The 22,084-nt window shown below is 45.3% G+C and overlaps 2 protein-coding genes across 14 annotated transcripts in view; one reads left to right on the top strand and one right to left on the bottom strand.

Moving 5' to 3' along the window:
* Positions 1–520: 520 nt before the first annotated feature.
* CUNH3orf62 (chromosome unknown C3orf62 homolog) lies at positions 521–18,840 on the top strand. The gene is made up of 3 exons (XM_021261392.2): positions 521–1,047; positions 2,062–2,153; positions 2,980–18,840. The coding sequence occupies exons 1-3, from the start codon at positions 749–751 to the stop codon at positions 3,231–3,233; spliced, it is 645 nt and encodes a 214-aa protein (XP_021117051.1). The 5' UTR covers positions 521–748; the 3' UTR covers positions 3,234–18,840.
* Positions 12,729–22,084, bottom strand: part of Iho1 (interactor of HORMAD1 1) — a 31,029-nt gene continuing 21,673 nt past the window's right edge. For all 13 annotated transcript variants that reach the window (XM_021260868.2, XM_021261085.2, XM_013070045.3 and 10 more), the window contains 2 exons: positions 15,120–15,223; positions 12,729–14,820 (listed from right to left, as the gene is read on the bottom strand). In XM_021260868.2, coding sequence (XP_021116527.2) covers positions 13,663–14,820; positions 15,120–15,223 — 1,262 coding nt within the window. In that variant the 3' untranslated portion in view covers positions 12,729–13,662. The remainder of the gene's footprint in view (positions 14,821–15,119; positions 15,224–22,084) is intronic.

Genomic DNA, 22,084 nt, shown 5'->3' with positions numbered 1-22,084 from the left:
AATCACTTTAAAAGTTGAGGATGGGGCCAGGGATGTAGCTCAGTGTCACCATGCCTGCCTCGCAAGTGCAAGGTCCTGAGTTCAGTCTCGGGTACCGCAAAAAAAAAAAAAAGTTGAGGCTGTAGTTCAGTGGTGCTGCACTTGCCTCACAAGTGCAAGGTTCCCAGTTTAATCCCTGTTATCGAAAACAAAAATCCCTTTAAAAGGTCGTTCTCAAAGCTACTGAGTGTGTCTCCTTCAGTCGTCACTGGGCCTAGGCAAGGCTCAGGGTTTCTGTGGAACCTGACTACAGACCCGCCATCTCCTCCTGGCGGTGGCGGGAGGGGTGTACTCTGGCTGACCTTTGACCTGCCCCATGGGGTAGGGTGGCCTGGGGCAGCGCAGTGACGTAGTTCACGTAGTTCAGTGACCTTCACGCAGTTCAGTGACCTCAGTGACCGTTGGGCCACAGTTCAGTGACTGTTGGGCGGTGGCCGCGGTGAGGAGTAGCGGGGCTGGGTGGGGCTGAGGTGGGGGGGGTCACAGAGGGTCTTCGGCTGGAGCTGGGTGGGGTGGCCATACTGTACTGGGGGATCTGGGGTATACGGGCTGGGTCTTTCCCCTGCCCTTGAGGTGCAGGCAGTGTCAAGACATCTTGACAAACCCGCTTAGGGGCTACCTCACAGCTGCCTTGGTGACCTCGTGCTCTCGCTTCTCTGTGCGGTTCCAATATGCTACATAACAAGGACATGGTCACTTTTAGGGAGAAATGTCCGAAAAACTAAGAAGATGCAGAAAGGAGCTGACTGCAGCCATTGACCGGGCCTTGGAAGGGGTCAGGCGTTCCCAGGAGCCCAGCCGGGCCCCCGGCATCCTGCCCGGGCATGCGCAGTTCTGCGGGGGCTGCGAGAGCCCGGCCTGTGCGCCTACCCCCACCCTAGTGAGCGCCAAGCCACACACTCTGTGCCCCTCGAGAAAACCTCTGAGCAGCAAGGAGAATGTGCTGGCACACCCCTCCATCTGGAGAGCTGCAGGAGACGGGGAGAACTGGAGGGGAAAAAGCTTAAGGTGACTGACTTGATAGTGTAATAGCCACGGTGAAGGAGATTCTTGTTTCTGAAAAACTGTTGAGGGTGCTCTTGCCTCCTCTCTTGGGAAACACTAAGACTTTGGGAAGTTCACACATTCATCAAGGTCCAGCCCAGAAACAGTTATGTTTTGTTTTGTTTGAGGGCCGGATTGTCAATCCTGGATATCAAACCAGCCACTGAAATCACCTTGCAGGGGGAGTGTTAAACCTAATTGGGTTTTTTTTGTTTGTTTTTTTGGTACCGGGGATCGAACTTGGGACCTTGTGCTTGCGAGGCAGGTGCCAGAACCACTGAGCTGAATCCCCACCCTGATTGTTTTTTAAAGCTTTGTTTTTGTGCTGCAGAAACAAAAATCTTAGTTTCTTTTTTTTTTTGGTACCAGGGATCGAACTCGGGTCCTTGCGCTTTTGAGGCAGGTAGCAGAACCACTGAGCTAAAGCCCTGGCCCAAAAAAATCTTAGTTTCATCTTAACTATTGTGCTTGAATTGGAGCCCTTGATATCCTCCTTTCCGCACACTGGGGAGAGCCAGCCAAGTCGGCTATGTGGGACTTCCTAACTCTGCCTCCTCTGCTTTCCTTCCTTCCCAGAAACCTCTCCATCACTAAGTTAAATATCCCTTAACCTCTTCCCTCATGCAGTTTCAAACTGCCTGGTTCCAAGCACCATGACTTAGCACAAGGACAACCATGTTGGATGTAATTTCAGCCCTCTATCATGGCTTCCCCCAAAACAAGGAATAAAAGAAGCAGTTTAACTGGCTCAACAGAAGTATTTATATTGGTATTCATAAGGAGTAATGCTACCTGTAGTGTTATGAGTCGTGATGATGTTTCCTAACTAATGTTAGCACTTTCCAGTTATCCTCTCATCAGCATAAATGACAATTTAAAGTCATCAGTTAATTTTTGTCTTTTGAGATCTCCACAATATTTTTCTTGAAAAAGGATCTAATTCCCCACCTTTCCCCCTTTCTCACTCGGGGACTGCAGGAAAGATACGGAGGGAGATGTGAAAGTTGACTCAAACGTACTACTCAGCAGTTCTAGCCAAGAAGTCACGAAGGATCTACTTGATATGATTGGTGAGTGAGGAGGCCCCAGCCACTCTCCTTGGGAGAATAGGTCCTTCATACAGGCCCAGAGTCAGCAGAAGACTTAGAGGAAAAATAAAAAACACTGATTTATCATCTGCTTTGCTCACAGTAGATTCTGTGCATAGAGCAGTGAATTAATCAAACCCTGAACCTGCCTTCATAGAACTAGTGACCTAGTGAAGTAACACATTAATCAGCTCATTTCATAAATGTCTAGTTCTATTGCGTACCAGAAAGCAAGGAAGTTAGATCTGAAGGAAGCAGGACACTGGAAGAGAGGAGGGAGGAGTCCAGCTCCAGTGGGTAATCTGAAGTTAGAAGGCTGAGAATCTCAGAGCTCTCCTATGTCCCTTGCTCGGAGATGGCTACGGCTAACAAAGTAATGTGCGTGTTTCCACTCTACACATGGTTCTGTACTCTGTGTTATGTGAACCCTGGGGGCAGCCAGCTCCTAGTTGAGGGATCCAGAGCCATGGGTGCTACCAGAACCTGTGACTCTGAAAGGTCGCCAGGTTATGAAGGATGAAAAAGGCTTGGTGAGGGCAGCAGTTCACCCTAAGCCACAAAACCTCTGTCAGCCTGCACCTTCAGTGGGCTGAGTGCCCTCCAGTGGCCCCAGGAGGGCTGTAGTCATTCCTGCCTTTGCCCATCATCTCCACCCTCACCAGCACAGGCACCAAGCCTCTGTCCTGGGACAAAAATGCTCAGCTCTGTGAAGTCTGTAGAGTGCTCATTCATGATTTTTAACTTGTGTCTGAAATGCCTTTAGAAACTACTCACTGTAATCACAGAGCCCAATGTTCTTATTTTTAAGACCATACAAGCATCCAAACTATTGAAGAATTGGCTGGAAAACTAGAATTTGAAAATGAATTGAACCGTGTATGTGGTTACTGCCAAGATTCACCCTTCCAGGAGGAAGCGTGGGCCCTGCTTCTGGACGAGAGCCCTCTGAAGGCCTCAGGTACTGACCCTGGCAGCCTCAAGCATGCTTTTGATGATCAGAGTATCATTGAGACTGTTCTGGACTTGGAAGAGGACTACAACCTAATGACCTATTTTAAATAACAAATTGAGTAAAGAAGATTTTAGCTTTGGTTCTTCACAGCAGGAGGCTGCCCTCAGGGAGCCTGTGCAGAAGCAGCCACAGTGGTCACCAGGGGTCACACTCTTCCAAGGGTTGGCAGAACCTGGGTCACCACCACCTTTTTAACTTTGTTACTTGTGTTCTTCTTTCAGCTGAGGGCTCAGTCTTTGTATTCTGTTGCTTTGAAATGTTAATATTGATTTTTTTTTTTTTACTTTGACATCTTAAAAGTGTTTTTTGGTTGATGTTCAATATATCCATTACCCACACCCAGGTAGGTGTAGGTGTGGGTTGCGCCTCTGGTGTGTCTTGGTGTTCTTCTCCAGGAGCCCTGAAAATGTACAGAAGCCAGAACCAGGGTGAGCTCTGTGCACCCCTAGGACCACTCAACCCAGACTAGCCCAGAACTAAAATTAAGCTGGACCTGGGCTGGGCCTTCCACTACCTCAACTCTCAGCTCTGCTTGCATAAGGGCTCCCTGCCCCTGTGTGTCCCCATGCCCTCCTCATGTCCAGCCCCACCTTGCCTCAGTCCACACCCCTGTCCTTCCCACCCCTAAGACCTCTGCAGAGGCCCCTGCCCCCCAACAGGATGGTCCCACTAGGCCTCCCTGCCACATGCTCCTACACAGACTGCTCCAGCTGAGGGGAAAGAGGAGGAAAGGTAAGCGTGGTTTTCCTGACCACCTTCATACCTGGACTTCATCCCATTACAGGCCTGGCAGCCTCAGGTGGTTCCCATGGCAGTAGCCCTGCCAGGTCAAGACAGCAGAGAATAGAGGAGGGGCCAGGCTACTACTCCTGGGACATCAGCATAGCAGAAGCATAACAGCCCCACCCTTGGAAATAAAGGACATCACCAGAAATTATATGGAAAAATTACTTTTTAGTACTGGGGACATTTTAGTACAGGGGCCTTTGCACTGAGTCACATCCCCAGCCCTTTAAAAAAAATTGTTTTGAAACAATGTCTTGATAAGTTGCTTAGTTGCCCAGGCTAAGCTTGAACTTGTCATCCTTTTGCTTCAGCTTTCCAGAGTGCTGGGATTACAGTTGTGCACCACCACAACCAGATTGGAAAAATATATGAAAACCATGATGTTCTCACAGGAAATTTAATAAACTATTGGGCAAGGTTTGATGATGTCTCCCAGAAGCATCTCACAGAAACACCCACTTTCTATTTTTGTTGTAAGATTTTTTTTTTTTTTTGGTACTGGGGATGGAACTTGGGTCCTTGTGCTTGCGCAGCAGGCAGCGAAACCACTGAGCTAAATCTCCAGCCCTCTATTTTTGTTTTTGAGACAGGGTCTTCCTATGTAATGCAGGTTGGCCTTGAGCCCACTCTGTAGCGAAGACCAGCCTCAAATTTTTGGTGATCCACCTGCCTCAGCCTCAGTGCTGGGACTACAGGTGTGTACTATCACACCTGGCAAGGTTCTTAATCCTCACACTATCCTCTCCTGGCCCTGCTCAGATGAAAAATGGATGGGCTGGATGGGGCAATGTCACTCTATTTAAGATTTATAAAAACCAAAACAGGCCAGGTTTGGTAGCACATGCCGGTAATCCCAGTACTTAGGAGGCTAAGGCAGGAGGGTCACCATAAGTCTGAGGCCACTCTGGGCTACAGAATGAGACCCTGTCTCAAAACCCAAACTGCCACATTCCTAATACCCTATCTAGAGTCTCCCTCTCTCTTCTCTCCTCTTCCTCTTCTCTCTCTCTCTCTCTCTCTCTCTCTCTCTCTCTCTCTCTCTCTCTCTATTAAACCCAGGCCCTTCGTGCTGACCTCCATGCCCAGATCTTTTCATTTCTGATTTTTTTTTCTTTTTTTTGAGACAGGGTTTCCCTATGTAGTTCAGGCTGGCCTTGAACTCACAGTGACCCTCCTACTCCAACCTCCTAAATGCTGCATGACAGGTGTGCACCACCATACCCAGGTACTATTTTTTATTTTGAGACAGGGTCTCACTAAGTTGCCCATTCTGGGCTCAAATTTTGTATCCTCCTGCCTCAACCTCCAGAGTCACTGGGATTACCCATGTGCCCACCGAGCAGGGCAGTGAACACTTCCAGAGGAATAGGAGCCTAATTCCCACCCCTTAACACATCACCACCCACTAAGGGTCAACTAGAGGTAGTGACTCTTTCCCTGAAGACTAAAGGAAAGAAAACTTGTAAACTTACTTTGGAGAACCCTGCAAGTCAGTCTTCACCAGTGATGTCATGTGGCTGTCATCCTGACAGGATGTGATGAGGGTGCCATCTGAGGTATTCTAACCAAAACTCATGTCCCCATGTGTCCCCATTTGATAACCGAAACACAGTCGACAGACCAGCTCAGATTGGAGACATTCAAGACATCAAGGTCATGAAAAACAGACTCAAAAACTCAGACCGGTAGGGACCGGGGAGACATTTTGACTGAATGGAATGTGGAATCTTGGACTGCATCCTAGAACAGAAAAAACACATTAATGGAAAAATGAGTAAAATCCAAATGCTAGAGTTAATGTTTTGATATTTGATATTCATTTCCTGGTTTTACCAGATAAGCAGTTAAGAAGTTAACATTAGCATAGCTGGGTAAAGAGTATATATGGGCTCATTATATTTGCAATTTTTCTGTACATCTAAAATTATTTTAAAATTTAAAACCTGGATGTGGTGGCACATACCTGTAACCCCAGCAGCTAAGAAGCTGAGGCAGGAGGAGTGAGTGCCAAGAGTTCAAGGCCAGTCTGTACTGGCCTTGTAGTGAGACCCTGTTTCAAAAAAATTAAAATGTATTTAATTTTAAAAGTACAGTTGATTCCAAGTTTTTAAAAATGGATACAAGCAAAAAACTGTTAGAAGAGCTGGGTGTGCATGCTTGTAATTCCAGTACTTGGTCAGGCTGAGGCAGGAGGATCACAAATTCGAGGCTAGCCTTGCTGCACAGTGAAAGAAAAGAGCCAGGGATTTAGCTCAGTGGCACAGCCCCTGCCTCTCAAGCACAAGGTCTTGAGTTTGATCCCCAGTACTACAAAAAAAAAAAAGCAGTGTAGCTTATTGTGAGGCCTTGGGTTCAATCCCCAGTACTTGGTAGTAAGAAACTATTATGGGGGAAAGAAGAGGTGCTCTGGTTTATTTTTCTTGTATTTTCTAATTCATCTGCAGTTGGCATTATCATTTCTGTAAAAAAAAAAAAAAAGAAAGAAAGAAAACTGTGTACCCAAGGATTTGAACTCAGGGACTTCTAAGCTATGTCTTCCAATCCTTTTTTAAATTTTCATTTTGAGACAGTCTTGAGAAGTTGCTCAGTTACTCAGGCTGAGCTGAAACTTTTGATCCTCCTGCCAAAGCCTCCCAGAGTGCTGGGATTACGGCGTGTACCACACCTGACTTTTTTGATTTGTGTTTGTGGTACTGGGGATCAAACCCAGGGCATCACACATGCTAGGCAAGTGCTATACTACTGAGCTGTACCCCGGCCCTAAGGGGTTTTTTTGGTTTTTTAGTATCAGGAATCAAACTCAGGACCTTTCGGTTTCAAGGCAGGTGCAGTGCCACTGAGCTAAATCCCTAGCCCATGGTTTGGTTTGGTTTTGAAATCCTCATCTCCATCAGCTTGCCATGGACACCCCTCACCAAGTACTTGTCCAGGCCAGACTGTCAGTTTCTGCGAACAGTGGTATCCAGGGACTGCAGCAGGAAGGCTTAAAGGACTCTGACAAGAGGGAGCTGGGTATTCTGGGTCTCAGAGCAGTTTCTCAGCACCTCATCCACTGGTCAGGATCGCAGCACTTTCCAGAGGAAATGGCTGCTGTGAATGGAGCCCTAACTTTAGAAAACTGAATTGAGAGGATTCTTTTTTGCTCCGGATATAGACCGTGGCCCTTGGTAATGAGGGGCCAGCACAGGAGAGGATGAGGTAGGAAAGGGGGTTTGGGCTCTCCCTGGCCAGAGAGACAGGAAACCTTATTTTCGCAAAGCCTTTGTGTGAAAACTCAGATTTATCAAACAGGCAATTCAGCCTGGCATCCCTGCATGAAGAACTTTTCCTCACTGGTCACCAAGATGAGCCAAGGCTCCAGCATGCCTGTTCCAGATGGCAGGGTTGGCACATGGGCCTCCTCAGCTCCCTGCTGATGTCTCTGCCTCCCAAAGGTGCCCCAAGGAGACCTCACCTTTGCTGTCTGCTGCATCCATGCCTTGGGAAAATGTGTGTTCGTCTACTCAGAATGTGGTAGGAGCAGTTGTTCTCCAGGAATTCAGCTCCAGAGGGTGACAGGAGTCCAGAACATCTCATTTAATAAGGCTTCCTTAGTTTGCAGGGAGCTGGAACAGATGACCTGGTCATGTCTGAGAAACAATGTGTTACGCTGTTCAGGTCTCCCCACGCCCGCCCCGCCCCAGTTCATCTTGGCAAGCCAGCAGTCTCTGAACTGTCTCTGTGGAAACATCAAACTGCAGTGTGGAAACCAGAACCAAAATAGAAACAAGGCAGATTCAAGAATAAATAGATTTGGAACCTGATAGTTGCAAGCTGCAAATTCAACTCACACACAGCACAAGGAATAGGAGAGTCTGGGCCTATGCAACCCTGTAAGGAGATTCTCAGGTCCCATGGCCATAGCCCACCAGCATTCATGCCAAAGCCACTACAAACCAGCTGTGTAAACAGACCAGGAGGCTTTGGGGCAGCACTGAAAGCAGGAGTGGTCTGGAGAAGCTCCTAGAAGGAAAGGCTGGAGGGCTGGAAGGAAGACTGAGTAGAAAAGGACAGGAGCAAGTAGAGGGATGAATAACTGAGTGAAGGTCCACAGGGCAGAGCAGCAGCTCTTTCTAAGGGATAATTCAAGAGGTATGACCAAGCATAGAGGTGCACATCTGTAGTACCAGCACTCAAGAGGCTGAGGCAGGAAGATTGTGAGTTCAAGGCCATCCTGGGTTACACAGGGAGACCCTTTCTCAAAAGGCTGTGCATGGTGGCACACATCTGTAATCCCAACAATGAGGAGGGCTGAGATAGGAGGATCACAAGTTGGAGTCCTGCTAGGGTAATTTAGTGAGACCTTGTCTGAAAATAATAAAAGGGTTGGGGATGTAGCTCAGTGGTATAACACCCCCTGGATTGGATTCCTAATACTGGGAGAAAAAAAGGCCAGGAGTTGGAAACCATGATCTTGCCCTTGCCTGTCCTGAGGGCAGTGTTGCCACACTTGGAGTGTGGCTGCCTATTCTGGCCATGGGCATCTGGATCCAGACTCAGGGCTTTGCCAGGGTAGCACTGGGGCGCTTCTGTTAGCCCTGTGCCCCTGCAGGATGGTCCGCACCCTGGGCTCCCCAGCTGCCCTTCTCTCTGGTCTCAGGCTGCTTCCATGCGGGCCCACCTGCCCCGGTCCTTGCCCTTCTCCTGTACCCTCCCCTTTCCATCCCACAGGAGGTGCCAGAGGGGTTTGTGGATCAGGAAGGAGGAGACAGATAATCTAGGGGCTGGAGATTGATGAAGATTTGCAAAAGGGGCCAGACTCTGGCCCGTCTCCCTCTTTAAATGGCCAAGTGCCTCTCTGGTAGGTGCTTCTCTGACTGAGCCACAAGATGCCTCATGGCAGGTGTTTACCTGTGAATCCTGCAAGCAAGGGAGACTTTGGAGATGATTCCCACTGACAGTCAACGATTATTGAAAAAGCATGTTCATCCTGAGACTGGGGCAGGTGGGCCAGGAGGTGGCTTCCCTACTTTTTAGAGAGTGTTGGGAAAACATTAGTATTTTAGGCTCTAGCTGTATATTTGTTTGTTTGTTTTGTTTTTTATGTAGTTTAGGCTGGCCTTGAACTCACTATGTAGCCCGGGGTGGCTTTGAACTCATGGCAATCCTCCTGCCTCAGCCCCCTGAGTACTGGGATTACAGGTGTGTGCCACCACACCTGGCATCCACTATCTTTCTTGAGGACAGGATGGTGCTTTCTGGGCACCTTGGGTGAGAGAAAAGTTACTGGGAACTGGCAGGGAGAGATTAGTGGGCATACTGCAGGAAACCCTTCATAAGAAGCCATTTAGAGCTTCTTTGGCCAAATACATGAGAGAGAAACTGCAAAGGATACTGTAAAAAGGCTGTTTTCAGAACAGGGCTGCAAGAACCTGTTGTATAAGGATGTAATCCGTAGCTGGGCACAGTGGCTTATGCCTGTGATCCCTGTACTTTGGGAGGCTGAGGCAGGAGGATCACAAATTTGAGTCTAGTCTGGGCAACTTAGCAACTTAGTGAGACCCTATCCCAAATAAATACACAGTCTGCCAAAAAAAAAAATGCATACACACTTCAGGTAAAGAAAAATAGTATATTTTTTCAACAGATGATGTTAGCCTCATACAGGGAACCCTAGAGGATGTTGTATGTCATGGAAAACCTGCTACACTGCTGGCCTGTAGAGAAGAAACTGAAAGTGCATGTGCAGCAATCTCAATGACCAGGGTTACCCAAGCAGCAGTTCACCATACTAATAAATGCCCGGAAGCTAATGGCCACTACTTTGAGTACCTCTTAAAATTGTAGAGGCCAAAGGTAATTTCTATTAATCTCATGGTGTCTCAATAAATTTAGTATTAAAATATTTATACAAGTTTTTCCTGCAGTGTATTTACATTTTTTGGGTGGACTTTGTATATATAAAGAGATAAATGGGTGAGGTTGTAGTATAGTGCAAAAGCCCTGGGCTCAATCCCCAATACTACAAAAAAAAAAAAAGCCAGGCATGGCCCCTCGGCAGGCTGAGTTTGAGGCCACCCTGGGTTACTTTTTTTCCCCCTGTACTGGGGATCGAACTCAGGACCTTTCGCTTATGAGGCAGGCACATCACCACTGAGCTAAATCCCTAGCCCGCCTGGGTACTTTGCGGGGGGCTACATTTTGAGACTGTCTCAAAAACAGAGTCAACCCCTGTCCTCAGTAAGGATTTAGCAAGTATGTACAAGTCACTAATGTCAGACCCTCTCACTTTTCTTCACCCTGAGGTCACAGCAAGGACAGGGCAGACAGGGCACATGCCACCCTTGTGTCTAAAGTTTGTATCTCTGGGCAGGGCAAGTGAAGTACAGGTACACAAATGAGTACATAATTTCACAGGGAGGGCTGTGTGAGAATTAAAACAAGGTAAGGAAGTGGGTGGCAAGTATGACTAGGGAGTGAGGAAAGGCCTTTTTTTTTCTTTCTCAGTACTGGGGATCAAACTCAGGATCTTGCACTTGCCAGGCAGGTGCAGGGCCATTGAGCTACATCCCCAGCCTGAGAAAGGCCTTTCTGTAGGTGAATGACCCTGAACAGCCAGATAATCACCCTCACTCCCACCCTTGGGCTGAAGTGGTGCGGGGGAGAGGAGCCACCCCAAACACACACACACGTTGCCCTGTGCAGCCACATACAGCTCCAGGAGCATCTGCAAAGGCCAAGACACCACAGGAGCATGGTGTTAAATAAGGGGTGTAAAAGCCTTAGGGATAAAATAAGAAACAATATCCTTTCCTGATGATCACTGGAGACAGGCAGTGTAATTTTAATGAACCTCACCTTGTTAGGAGAGAGTTTATCTCTCATTCTGTAAATGCCTGACTCATGGAACTTTGACTTCATACACAGGATGTTATAACTCAACAGAATCAAGACCCAGAGGTCCTTCTTTGGCATTTTAAAGTATTCTTGACTGTTCATGAAGAAAGTCATGGTTATAAATACAGATGGAGGCTGGGGATTTAGCTCACTGGTGCTGCCACCTGCCTCAAAAGCACAAGGTCCTGAGTTCGATCCCTGGTACCAAAAAATAAATAAATATGGATGGCGTTCTCCCCGCAGGGTGTCAACTTTAAATATGAATGACTACATATGATGAGTTGGACACAGAGGTACATGCCAGTAGTAGGATCTCCTACGGAGGCTGAGGCAGGAGGACAGTTTAAACCCATGAATTCTAGACCAGCTAGGGCAACATACACAGATCTATTTAAAAAAAAAAAAAAAAAGACTACATAGTAAACTGTTCAATTTAGAGTAATAAAGATTTAGATTTAGAGATTCAGGGTCCTCTGGTCTATGAGCCTCATGCTAACAGCTCAACAGACTTCTCAATTCAGTCCAGGATGGGTTAGAAGGAACGCAGGGTGTGGCTGGGCTTCTTCCTTCCACAAACAATGGAAACCTGCAGGGGAGGCCACGAAGGCTGCAGAGAACAGAGGAGGGAAAAGCACTGTGGCCCCCAGAACAGAGGCCAATGAGGTCTGAGGCACTGCCCATACCCGACTTCCTTGGCCCCAGGGGAGGCTGCTCTGCCCAGAGTGAGAGTGGTTTAGGTTAGAATCTGGCCCCTCTGCCACCGGTGTTGCAGGCAAATTCAATTCCTCCAGACTTTTTTTTTCTTACGTATAAGGATTGAACCTAGGGCCTTTACAGGAAGCTACATCCCCATCCTTTTTTATTTTGAAATAAAATCTTATTGCCCAGGCTGGGCTCAAATTTACAGCCCTCCAGCCTCAGCCACCCAGAGTGCTGGGATTACAAGTGTGCTCCATCGTACCCAACTTTTTTGCTTTTGGATAAAATGTCTTACTACATAGTTCAGGCTGTTCTCAAACTCATCATTCCTCTGGCTTCGGCTCCCAAGTGCTAGCAGACTGTTTTTTTCAGGAAGATTTCAGTAAGAGATTGAACCCAGGGCCTTGTGCACGATTGGCAAGTTCTCTACTGCTGTGCTACATTCCTAGCCCTTTAAGTTGTTTTTTTGTTTTTGGTACCAGGAATTGAACTCAAGACCTTGTGCTTGCCAAGCAGGCGAAGTGCTAGCCACTGAGCTATACCCCCCCCCCCCGGCTCCCAGCCCTTTTAACTTTTACTTTTTGCAGTACTAGGAAATGAACTGAGGGCTTTCACACTGAGCTACACTCCTAGCCCTATATTTTCTTTTTTTGTGTGTGGAACCCAGGATCGAACTTGGGACCTTGCGCTTGCTAGGCAGGCATGGCACCACTGAGCTAAATCCCCAGCCCCCCAGGTGTATTTTTTGAGACAGGGTCTTGCTAAGTTCCCCAGGCAGGACTGAATTCATGATCCTCCTGCCTCAGCCTCCCATGTAACTGGAATTGGAGATGTACACTGCCATGGCCAGGTTCCTCTAGACTTTTATGGGACATACATCCCTGGAAATAAAGCATAAGAAGTAAAAAACCACTGCTTTTACAACAGTCCACTCTGTAGGCCCAGTGCCTGTCTGTTATTTTTTTTTTTTTTTTTTTTTGAGACAGGGTCTCACTAGATAACCCAGGCTCGCCTCCAATGCACAGCAATACTGCCTCAGCCTCCTGAGTGCTGGGATTACAGGCATGTGCCACTATGCCTGGCTCTAATGTCACTTACTGCACTGGCTTGGGAATGGGAAAATTCTGGAAACCATCCATTCCATGAGGATTTTGTTTCATACAACAGAGGAAAAGAAAAACCAGTTTGAATGGAATATTGTTTATTCAAAATTATTGAGAGACTTAGAGAATAAAAAGATAGCATACATCTAATCTATATGATTTCTTAAGTAAAAACTGAATTGGAAGATCAGTTCAATAAACTTAAAGAAAATGCTTTCAAGGTTTTATATGTATTTTTTATTTTTTATTAATTTTTTTTGGTACTGGGGATTGAACTCAGGACCTTGTGCTTTCGAGGCAGGTGGCGGAACCACTGAGCTAAATCCCTGGCCCTATTTATTTTTTAATTACAAAAGAAACACATGTTGCAAAAATTCAACAACTTTAGGAATATAGAAATGCAAACCCAAAGTCTCAAGCCTACTGCTTTACATCAGTAACAATGGGTCTGCTGACACTGTCACTAAGTTTAAGAGTGGTTGAAGAATAAAACAGGAAAAAACAGCCAGGAAAAAAACTGACTCCTGTGTCAATAGAAATAGCGACGCTCTGGACAATTAGTTGTATGTGCTATTTGTCTTTCGTTGACAGTTTTGATCCTCCTCCGTTCACAAGAAAACTGACTTGGTGTGACCTGTAATATGTCCTCTGATAGAAACATGCACACTCCCTGGCACTGTAATTGGACAAAGATAAAAATGATATGGAATGGGGCTGGGTGCCCTTTCACCCAGGACAGTCGTGCTATGGTGCCCACTGCCAGGCTGCAGCCCCATGTCTCCTCCCCATCATCTCCACACATTTCCTTCTAAGAAACAAGGATGAACTTGTCCCTCATGCCCTTCACCTGGGCAGCAGAACTGAATTCCCACTGACCATAACCTGCAGGGCCTCTGACCATGAGGGTCCCCAAGCAGGCTTCAAGGACTTTTTTCTGTGAGCCAGTTCAAGTGTTCTGTAATTTGTCTATCTAGCTGAGATCCATAAATCAGCAACTGAAGTCACTGTTGGCTGCTCAAAAGTCATCATCGCTGCTATCAAAACCCAGGTGATACAGTAAATTCTTCCCTGCCTCCTTACACTGGGCAGGCTCTGAATTTTCCAGGTTGAGGTCGCTGAACCAGCTCATCTGGTGGTCCCTCTGGAAACTGCTTTCCTTTGGGAGGAGCCTGTTTCCTTTGGAAGAACACGTGGTGAATTGTAAGGCACCCCCTCTCACTGCCCTTGCAGTCTTGCTGGGCTTGACTCTTCTTCCTAGAGCAGGACAGACTGATTTTGGGGAGCTTCTGGGACCCTGCAAACACAGGGCCTGAGCAAGGAGCTCTTGCTGCCCTGTGGGGGGTCTTCCTGGGCCAGAAACTGGAGACAGGGTACTCTGGTATTTGGGGTTAAAAGCACGGGTCTTGCTCGGGGTTTGTTCTCGCTTCCTAGCAGGGACCCTGCCCCTGTGGGCCTTCCTGGGCTGCTGCTTCTTGCTTTTCCTCCCTCTTTCTACAGTCTTGCCTTTCTGTTCAGTCACCAACTGTTGACATGGGTCACAAAAAAATATACTTTGGGCCTGATATTCTGGGCAGACATTCTGAATGCTGTTTGTAACGTCGTTTAAGTCCAGGGATATAAGCTGTGAGCCTCCTTGGGAAACAAGGTCTCTATCAGCACATGCCTTGTGGTCTGGGATGCTGGAGCCATGGTTCTTAGGACTTGTTTTAGTGACAGCTAAATCCTGGCAGTTGGTCTGCATTTCCTTGTCCTTAACTTGCTCATTTCCTTTACAAGGCTCAACTGCTGGCAGTGCAGCCTTTTCTTGGAGAGAATCACTCTTTGCTTGCTTACCCCAGACACCAAACTCCCCAGGCCTCAGGAAGCCTGCACTGCAGTTCCCTGCAGCAGGGGCGGCCTGGATCTGCCATGCAACTGGCTCCTCACAGGTGAGTTTACTCTGCTTGATGAAACTGAGGCTCTGGGCTAGAGATGGTGAGGTCTGAGAAGCACTGTCTTTCACGTGCCTAGGTACCTGAGGTGCCGAGATCAATCTCTTTAGCTCTTCGAGGACATCAGGCATGTGCAGCTGGCCTAGATGCTCACATAGCTGCTGGAAGTCCTTATTCTGCTGGGCAACTAAAACCTCAAGGTGCTTCAGGCTGGACTTCATTTCTATAAACTCTGTTTGTCTCTATGGAGAAGCAGTGAGAAAGCAGAAAATGGTCAGTGCAAGTCAAAAGGCACAAAAAAATATGAGTGGAACCATTGGACACCTCTCAGGCTAAACACAGCTATCCTCTGGGGAAAGCACTGGGGCCATGTCCTGCTGGGGAACCCTGGAGGGAGGCTGGCCTGTACCCTGACTCATTCTCAAGGGGCCTGTGCTAGCCTCTGGTCTTGGCTGAGAATGTGTAACTCTTAGCTGATTTCTGGATCTTAATTACAAAGCTAAAAATAAATTTAAGCAAAAAAGTTGGAATTTATACTTACAGCTTCAAATTTCTTCTGCATCTCAAGGATGGCCTGCTCTGCATTGCCTTTTTCTTGTATTGCCTCAAACCTCAGGTCGCTCTGGACCCGTGCAGTCTCTTGCACTAAATACAGAACAACAACCATTCACCTCATGAGGACTGTGGTGTGTCCCCCTGCCCAGACCACAAGGGTGGAAAGAGAGGAGCTAGACACTGGTATGGACCCCCTGAACCTTCTCTCCTAGCACCCAGGACTCTGTTCTCCCCAACCAGAGTGGCTTTTTCACAGCTTCTTTTTCTTTCCCTCCCTGAAAAGAACCTGGCCAACAGTAGCACCTATTAGGGACCGTGAGAATGTGCCTCTCTGATCAGAGGACAGGACCAAGCCCCTCCTTAGCCTTCCTGGGTGGGTCTGTCATCAGAGTGATCTTTCCGGAATGTGGATATCATCCTAGTCCCTAACTTTCACTGGTTCAATGGCATCCCACTGGCCACTGAACAAAGTTCAAATTTTTTTTTTCTTACTGGGAATTGAACCCAGGGCCTTCACACTAGGCTACATCCCTAACCCTTTTTATTTTTTCTGATGGGGTCATGATAAATTACCCAGGTGGGACTTGAACTTGGGATCCTCCTGCTTCAGCCTGAGTGCTAGAATTATAGATGTATGCCACCAGCCCCAGTGGTGTCCAGATCTTTAAACTGACTAATAGCCCCAGGCTTGGGCTGGGGATTTAGCTCAGTGGTTCCACCACCTGCCTCGCAAACTAAGGACCCGACTTCGATCCCCAGTACCAAAAAAAAAAAAAAAAGCCCCAGGCTTACTTATTCCCCACTTCTCATCTCTGGGCTTTGTGTGTCATACTGTCTTTTGTGCATGTGGACCCCTCTGCTTGGAATACTACTTTTATTCCTGTCATGCTTCCTTCCTCCCCCAGCCACCACCTTAGTCCAGCTAATTCCTATGCTTTCTGCTCTCAATAGTCACCTCCTTGGGAAACTCCCTCTCCTACCTGGCAGGGGTACTCCTCCTCTCTGCTGGTGGCACCATCCTCTAGCATCATGTGTCACTCTCCAGTTATTCTCTATTTACACTTGGACCCTAATGGCTTGGTCTCACACACACATTTAATAATACATTGTCGGGCTGGGATGTAGCTCAGTGGCAAAGTGCCTGCCTAGCAAGCACAAGGTCCTGAGTTCGATCCTCGTACCAAAATCCCCCCAAAACCAAAAAATGTTGTGTTGCAATTATTGCTGTCCTCTTACTAGACTATAGGTTGTGTAAAGATGCTCTTGCATTTATTCAACAAATAATTAACAAGTATCTCTTTTTTTGGTACTGGAGATCAAACTCAGAACCTTGCACTTGCAAGGAAGGTATGTGCTGGTGAGCGAAATCCCTGGCCTCTTGTTTTTGTACCCAGGATCGAACTTGGGATTTTGTGCTTGCAAGGTAGGTGGTGGCACCACTGAGATAAATCCGAGGCCCCTTGCTTTTTTTCTTTTGTACTTGGGATCAAACTCATGTCCTTGCACTTTCCAGGCAGGCAGCAGAACCACTGAGCTAAATCCCCAGCCCTGCTTTTGTTTTTTGAGACAGGGTTTCACTATGTATTCCAGGCTGGCTTCAAACTCACGGCAATCCTCCTGTGTCAGCCTCCTGAGTGCTGAGATTACAGGCACGTGCTACCACATGACTTTAAGAAAGTTATAGCTCTCTTGAAATTAGTCTTATTAGGGAAAATAGGCAATCAATGAGTAATTATACAAATAACTATTTATGGATGTAATAAGTGCTCTAAAAGAAAAGTATACCAAGCTTGAGGCTAGTCAATCTCAAGGGTGAGGTAAGACTTCCCTAAGGAGCTGATATTTAGCTCAATTATCATTAACCCTGGGGAAAGAATATTACCAACAGAAGAAAAAAACACATCCACAGAGAGGAGGCATGAGCTCAGCAAGTCTAAAGGATGCTGAGCAGACAGGGCCTAGGGGGAAGGATGCCACAGTGGGCCAGAGGGTCTGTGGGTCATGTCAAGATCTGTAGACTTGAGTCTTGGACTTAGTCCCAAGTGCTGGGATTACAGGTGTGCACCATCATGCTTGTTTTTTGTTTTGTTTGTATAGAGGATTGAATCTACATCTCCAGCATCCCCTTTTTTAATTTAAAAAATTTTTCCTGGTGACCACAGCACCCCTACAAACATAGTGCTGCAAGCAGTGAGCAGATAATAGGGCTGCAGCCTGTAGTTTGCATGCAGCCTCAGCTCTAGCTCCCTGCACGGTTCTCACTAGTGCCTGGTGACTCAGGGCAGGCACTTTCTACATAAACGACCATACAAGAATTCAGTAAAATTTAAGATCAAAGTGAACTTCTAAATAAACTACTCGAAGCAACTCAGTTTAAGATCATTATCATAAATTAGTGGTAAATAATATTTTTTTTGAGACAGGGTCTCATGATGTAGCCAGGCTGGTCTCAAACTCACAGTGATTCTCTTGCCTCAGCCTCTCAAGTGCTGGGATTACAGGTGTGCACCACCACGCCTGGATACATGATGTATTTTAACTCTTTTTTTTCCCATTTCCCTCTCTTCCCTTCTACCCCTCTTCCCTTCCTTATTATTATTATTATTTTTTGGTACTGGGGATTGAACTCGGGTCCTTGAGCTTGCATAGCAGGCGACAAAACCACTGAGCTAAATCCCCGGCCCCTTCTCCTTATTTTCAGAAGATTTTTTCTATTTTTTCCTTCTATTTTTTTCTTGCCCTTCTTTCCTTTCCCCCACCTCCCTCCCATGTTCCCCTTCTCATTTGAACATTTTCTTCCCATTTCCCAATTATATCTATTATACATTTTGGTACTTATTTCCATTTTCAGTTTCTCACACCAGAGAAACAATGTGGTATTTAATCATGTGTGTCCGATTTATCTCACTTAAGAGGAGGGACTCGATGGGGCCAGGAATTTAGCTCAGTGGCATTGTGCCTGCCTTGCAAGGGCAAGGTCCTGAGTTCTATCCCCAGTACCAGAAAAAAAAAAAAGCCAAGAGTATGGACTCAAGGTGCATCCATTTAGCTAGAAATGCCTCAAGCTTGTCCTTCTTTATGGGAGAGTAGTACTCCATTATATAAAAAACCACATCTAAACAGAATACTTAAAGTAGCAATTTTAACAATAGTAATGAAAAAAGAAGTATCTGTACCACTGCTACTGGAAGAAAATACTCCTTTAATTTCCTAATAATTACAAATACAACATGCCCATTTTCCACAATATCCTCTTTTGGGGCTAGACACTAGATGCTAGTTATGATATCAGAACTCAAAAAATTATTGTAGCAGGGTATGGTGACACACACCTGTAACCCTAAAACTTGGGAAGCTGAGGCAGGAGGATCACAAGTTTGAGGCCAGCCTGAACTACATAGCAAGACCCTGTCTCAAAAAAATAAAATGTTTGTTTATTTAATCCTGAGTGCTGGGATTACAGGTGTGCTGTACCACATCTGGCAAAACTGTCCACTGTAAAAACTAGTTATAAAACAGCTAGCAACTTAGTAAGATTTTGCCTCATGGAAAGCCTTAGGTTCAATTCCCAGATCTGAGGGGTTAAAAAAAAAGCTGAAAGAGGGCCAGGGATTTAGCTCAGTGGTGCCGCTACCTGCTCAAAAGTGCAAGGTCCTGAGTTCGATCCCCAGTACCAAAAAAAAAAAAAAAAAAAGCCAGACGTGGTATACATAATATATGTAGTCTCAGCCTTTGTCAGGCTCCCACAGAAGGGTGGCTTGAATCCAGGAGCAACACAGCAGGACTGTATCTCAAAAACAAAACAAAAAAGCAAGATGTATAAGGATCTGTAAGGATAACACTGTTATCTCAAGCCTTATATGTTATAATATGCTTACATGTACCACTCAATTTGGGATAAAACAATGATCTTCCTATTGGAAATAACTAAGAAAAAAGTTTTTTTCATGTTATATACAGCGTTAAATGAAGAATATGGTATATATGATAGTGATTTTTTTTTTTTGCAATACTAGAGGCTGAAATCTGTACTGAGCTGCATACATACCTGCCTCTTTTTGTTGTTGTTGTTAATTTTAAGACAAGATCTTACTAAATTGCCCAGGCTGAGCTCCATCCTCCTGCCTCAGCCTGCCAGAGTATTAAGATTATAGGCATGCACCAAGCATGGCTTCATAGTGTTATTTTTATACAGTGAAGCAACAGCTTTACAGCAAAGTAAGAAACAATTTAATAATAAAACATTCAACTTTATTTAAAGAGAGGAAGAATATTTTAGAAAGATTTTCTCAACCAGTCTAATTCTGTGTGTCAATTAAGTACAAAGAGAGGCTGTACTTATTTATGTATTAGATCCCTACTCGAACTCAATTAGTGAAATATTTTTCAGTCCTCCATGTAGGTATCTGAAGTATACAGCAGGGCTGGGGATGTAGCTCAGTGGTCCAGTGCCTGCCTGGCAAGCGCAAAGCCCTGGGTTCGATTCCCAGTACCAAACAAGAAAAAAAAAAAAAGAAAATTACAGCAAATGTAATTATCCTTCTCTAGAAGAGTTCCTAAATAGCAAAGTTTTTTGTTTTTTTTTTTTTGTACCAGGGATCGAACTCGGGTCCTTGTGCTTGCAAGGTAAGCGGTGGAACCACTGAGCTAAATCCCTGGCCTAATAGCAAAGTTTCTGTTTTTTTTGTTTTTTTGTTTTGGTACTGGGGATTGAACTCGGGTCCTTGCACTTGTGCAGCAGGTGGCGAAACCACTGAGCTAAATCCCTGGCCCCTACTAGCAAAGTTTCTTAGCAGCAGTGGACATTACTGACTCTCACAAAAACAAAGGATGAGAAAGGCAAGCAAAGAGCGAGATTCTGGATTGAATGTGCAGAAGGCATTTATCTCACAAACTGTCCAAGGAAACATGTTTGGGATCTTGTATCGAGCTTATTTCCTACAAAGTTCATCCTCTCCCTACTTCCCCTACAGCACACATGCTGCAGGAGGCTGTTCTGTATCATTGAAAGCTCTAAAAAGTTCATTAGCACTGCTGGGGACTGAACCCAGGGCTATATCCTCAGCCCTTTTTTAAAAATTTCAGACAAGGTCTCCTAGGTTGGTAGGTTGCTCAGGCTGGGCTTGAACTTGCAATCCTCCTGCCTCAGCCTCCTTAGCACTGGGATTACAGGTGTGTATTACCACATCTGGCAACATTAGGTTTTTTTTAGCTTTCTTGTAAAATGTCATTTAAAAATCCATATCCATAAAAAATCCATATCCATATGCTAGATATGTTTTCCAGTTAAAATTTGTTAAAAAAAAAAAAAAAGAAGGCCAGAGATGTAGCTCAGTGACACCATGCTTGCCTGGCAAGCGCAAGGTCCTGAGTTTGATTCCTGGTACCAAAAAAAATTTGTAAGAACAACAACAACAACAAATTTGTAAAAATATGTTTCCTTGTAGTAATTTGACAAGGGCTCAATTGAGATGAGATAAAATAAAATTTTTTTTGAGACAAGTTCTTGCTATGTACTCCAGGCTGGCCTCAAATTTGAGAGTCTCCTGCCTCAGCCTTACAAGTGCTGGGATTCCAGATGTGCAGCATCGCACTCAGCTAAGATCAGATCCTGATAAAAGCAAGTTATTTCTACTGATGGCTAATGATTTTCCTTTTACTCTATATTCTGCTGTCCTGTTGAGAGAATAAGGAAAGATCTGGTAGCCTCCCTGTATAACAGGAAACATCTCAACCCTCTTCCCTTTCTTTTAGTGACACTCTTTCTAATCTTCACTGGCTGTGTGAATCTACTCATAAAATGTGTCTGGGAGCATATGAGATGTTCATATGAGTTATTCATATGGCTGCTGCAAAGTATGAGGGAAGGGAAAAAGATTTCTTTCTTATAGGCTTTTGCTTACATTTTAGAACCACTGATGTAATATTTAAATTTCAAAGAATCTTACTTCATTTTATTACTTATTTATTTTGGGGTGTTTTTTTTTGGACACAGGGTCTCACTATGTAGTTCAGGCTGGCCTTGAACTCACTATGTAGCCCAGGCTGGCCTCAAACTTGTAACAATCCTCCTGCTTCAGCCATCCAAGTACTGGGATTACAGGGGTGCGACACCATGCCTGGCAATCTTACTACATTTTAAGGCAACGAGGTTAAGAAGACAACTTAGAAAAATGCATTAATTTGCAGGAAGTATTTTGATATGAAAAGTTTTCCAACTGAAGAAATTATTCATTAAATAAAAGCTAAGAAATTTCATTGAAATCACAAGGCAATGTACAAATAAATGGAAATAAATAATTGTGTACTACCTAACAGACAACCATTCAACCAAAAGAAAAGGCAAATGAATATGGTTTATTAGATAGTGACAGTTTATTGTAACCTTGATTAAAAGATAACACTCTGGGGCCAAGGATTTAGCTCAGTGGTTCTGCCACCTGCCTCACAAGCGCAAGGTCCTGAGTTCAATCCCCGGTACCCCCCCCCCCCAAAAAGAGATAACACTCTGTTAGTATGCTCTGTTTTATTTTTTTGTATCAGGGATTGAACTCGGGACCTTGCGCTTACAAGGCAGGCAGCAGAACCACTGAGCTAAATCCCTGGCCCATTATGCTCTGTTTTAATAAAAGTGAATAAAATTTTTACAAATATATCAATTTATATGGAATTTATTTTGATGTATAGAGTTCTCTATTTTCCACTTGATCTTAGCCAAAAGGCTGAGAAGCGAATAGAGTTCTCTATTTTCCAAAAGGGACATTTTCTGATTTTGATTATGGCTACTCCTTTTTACTTTCTAATGCCCATATTTTTCAAAAGAACTCATATGTATCAGTGAAAATACTATCTCCATTTTATTGGCTTACTTCAGCTCAAAGTAAAGTAGGATGTAATGTGTTGGTATTTTATTACTCTGGACTTTGGTGTCCTTTGGCTGAAGGAGTCAGA

The sequence above is a fragment of the Heterocephalus glaber genome, unplaced genomic scaffold (assembly GCF_053883595.1).
Source record: "Heterocephalus glaber isolate CG9 unplaced genomic scaffold, H.glaber_assembly_v1.0 deba00001504, whole genome shotgun sequence".
Lineage (NCBI taxonomy): Eukaryota > Metazoa > Chordata > Mammalia > Rodentia > Bathyergidae > Heterocephalus > Heterocephalus glaber.
This window is presented reverse-complemented; position numbering and strand designations above follow the sequence as displayed.

Excerpts from the sequence above, each read along its gene's own strand:
- CUNH3orf62 (XM_021261392.2), top strand. The coding sequence starts at position 749 with ATGTCCGAAAAACTAAGAAGATGCAGAAAGGAGCTGACTGCAGCCATT. Across the intron at positions 1,048-2,061 it reads TGGAGGGGAAAAAGCTTAAG|GAAAGATACGGAGGGAGATG; the intron begins GTGACTGACTTG and ends CGGGGACTGCAG. Across the intron at positions 2,154-2,979 it reads GGATCTACTTGATATGATTG|ACCATACAAGCATCCAAACT; the intron begins GTGAGTGAGGAG and ends CTTATTTTTAAG.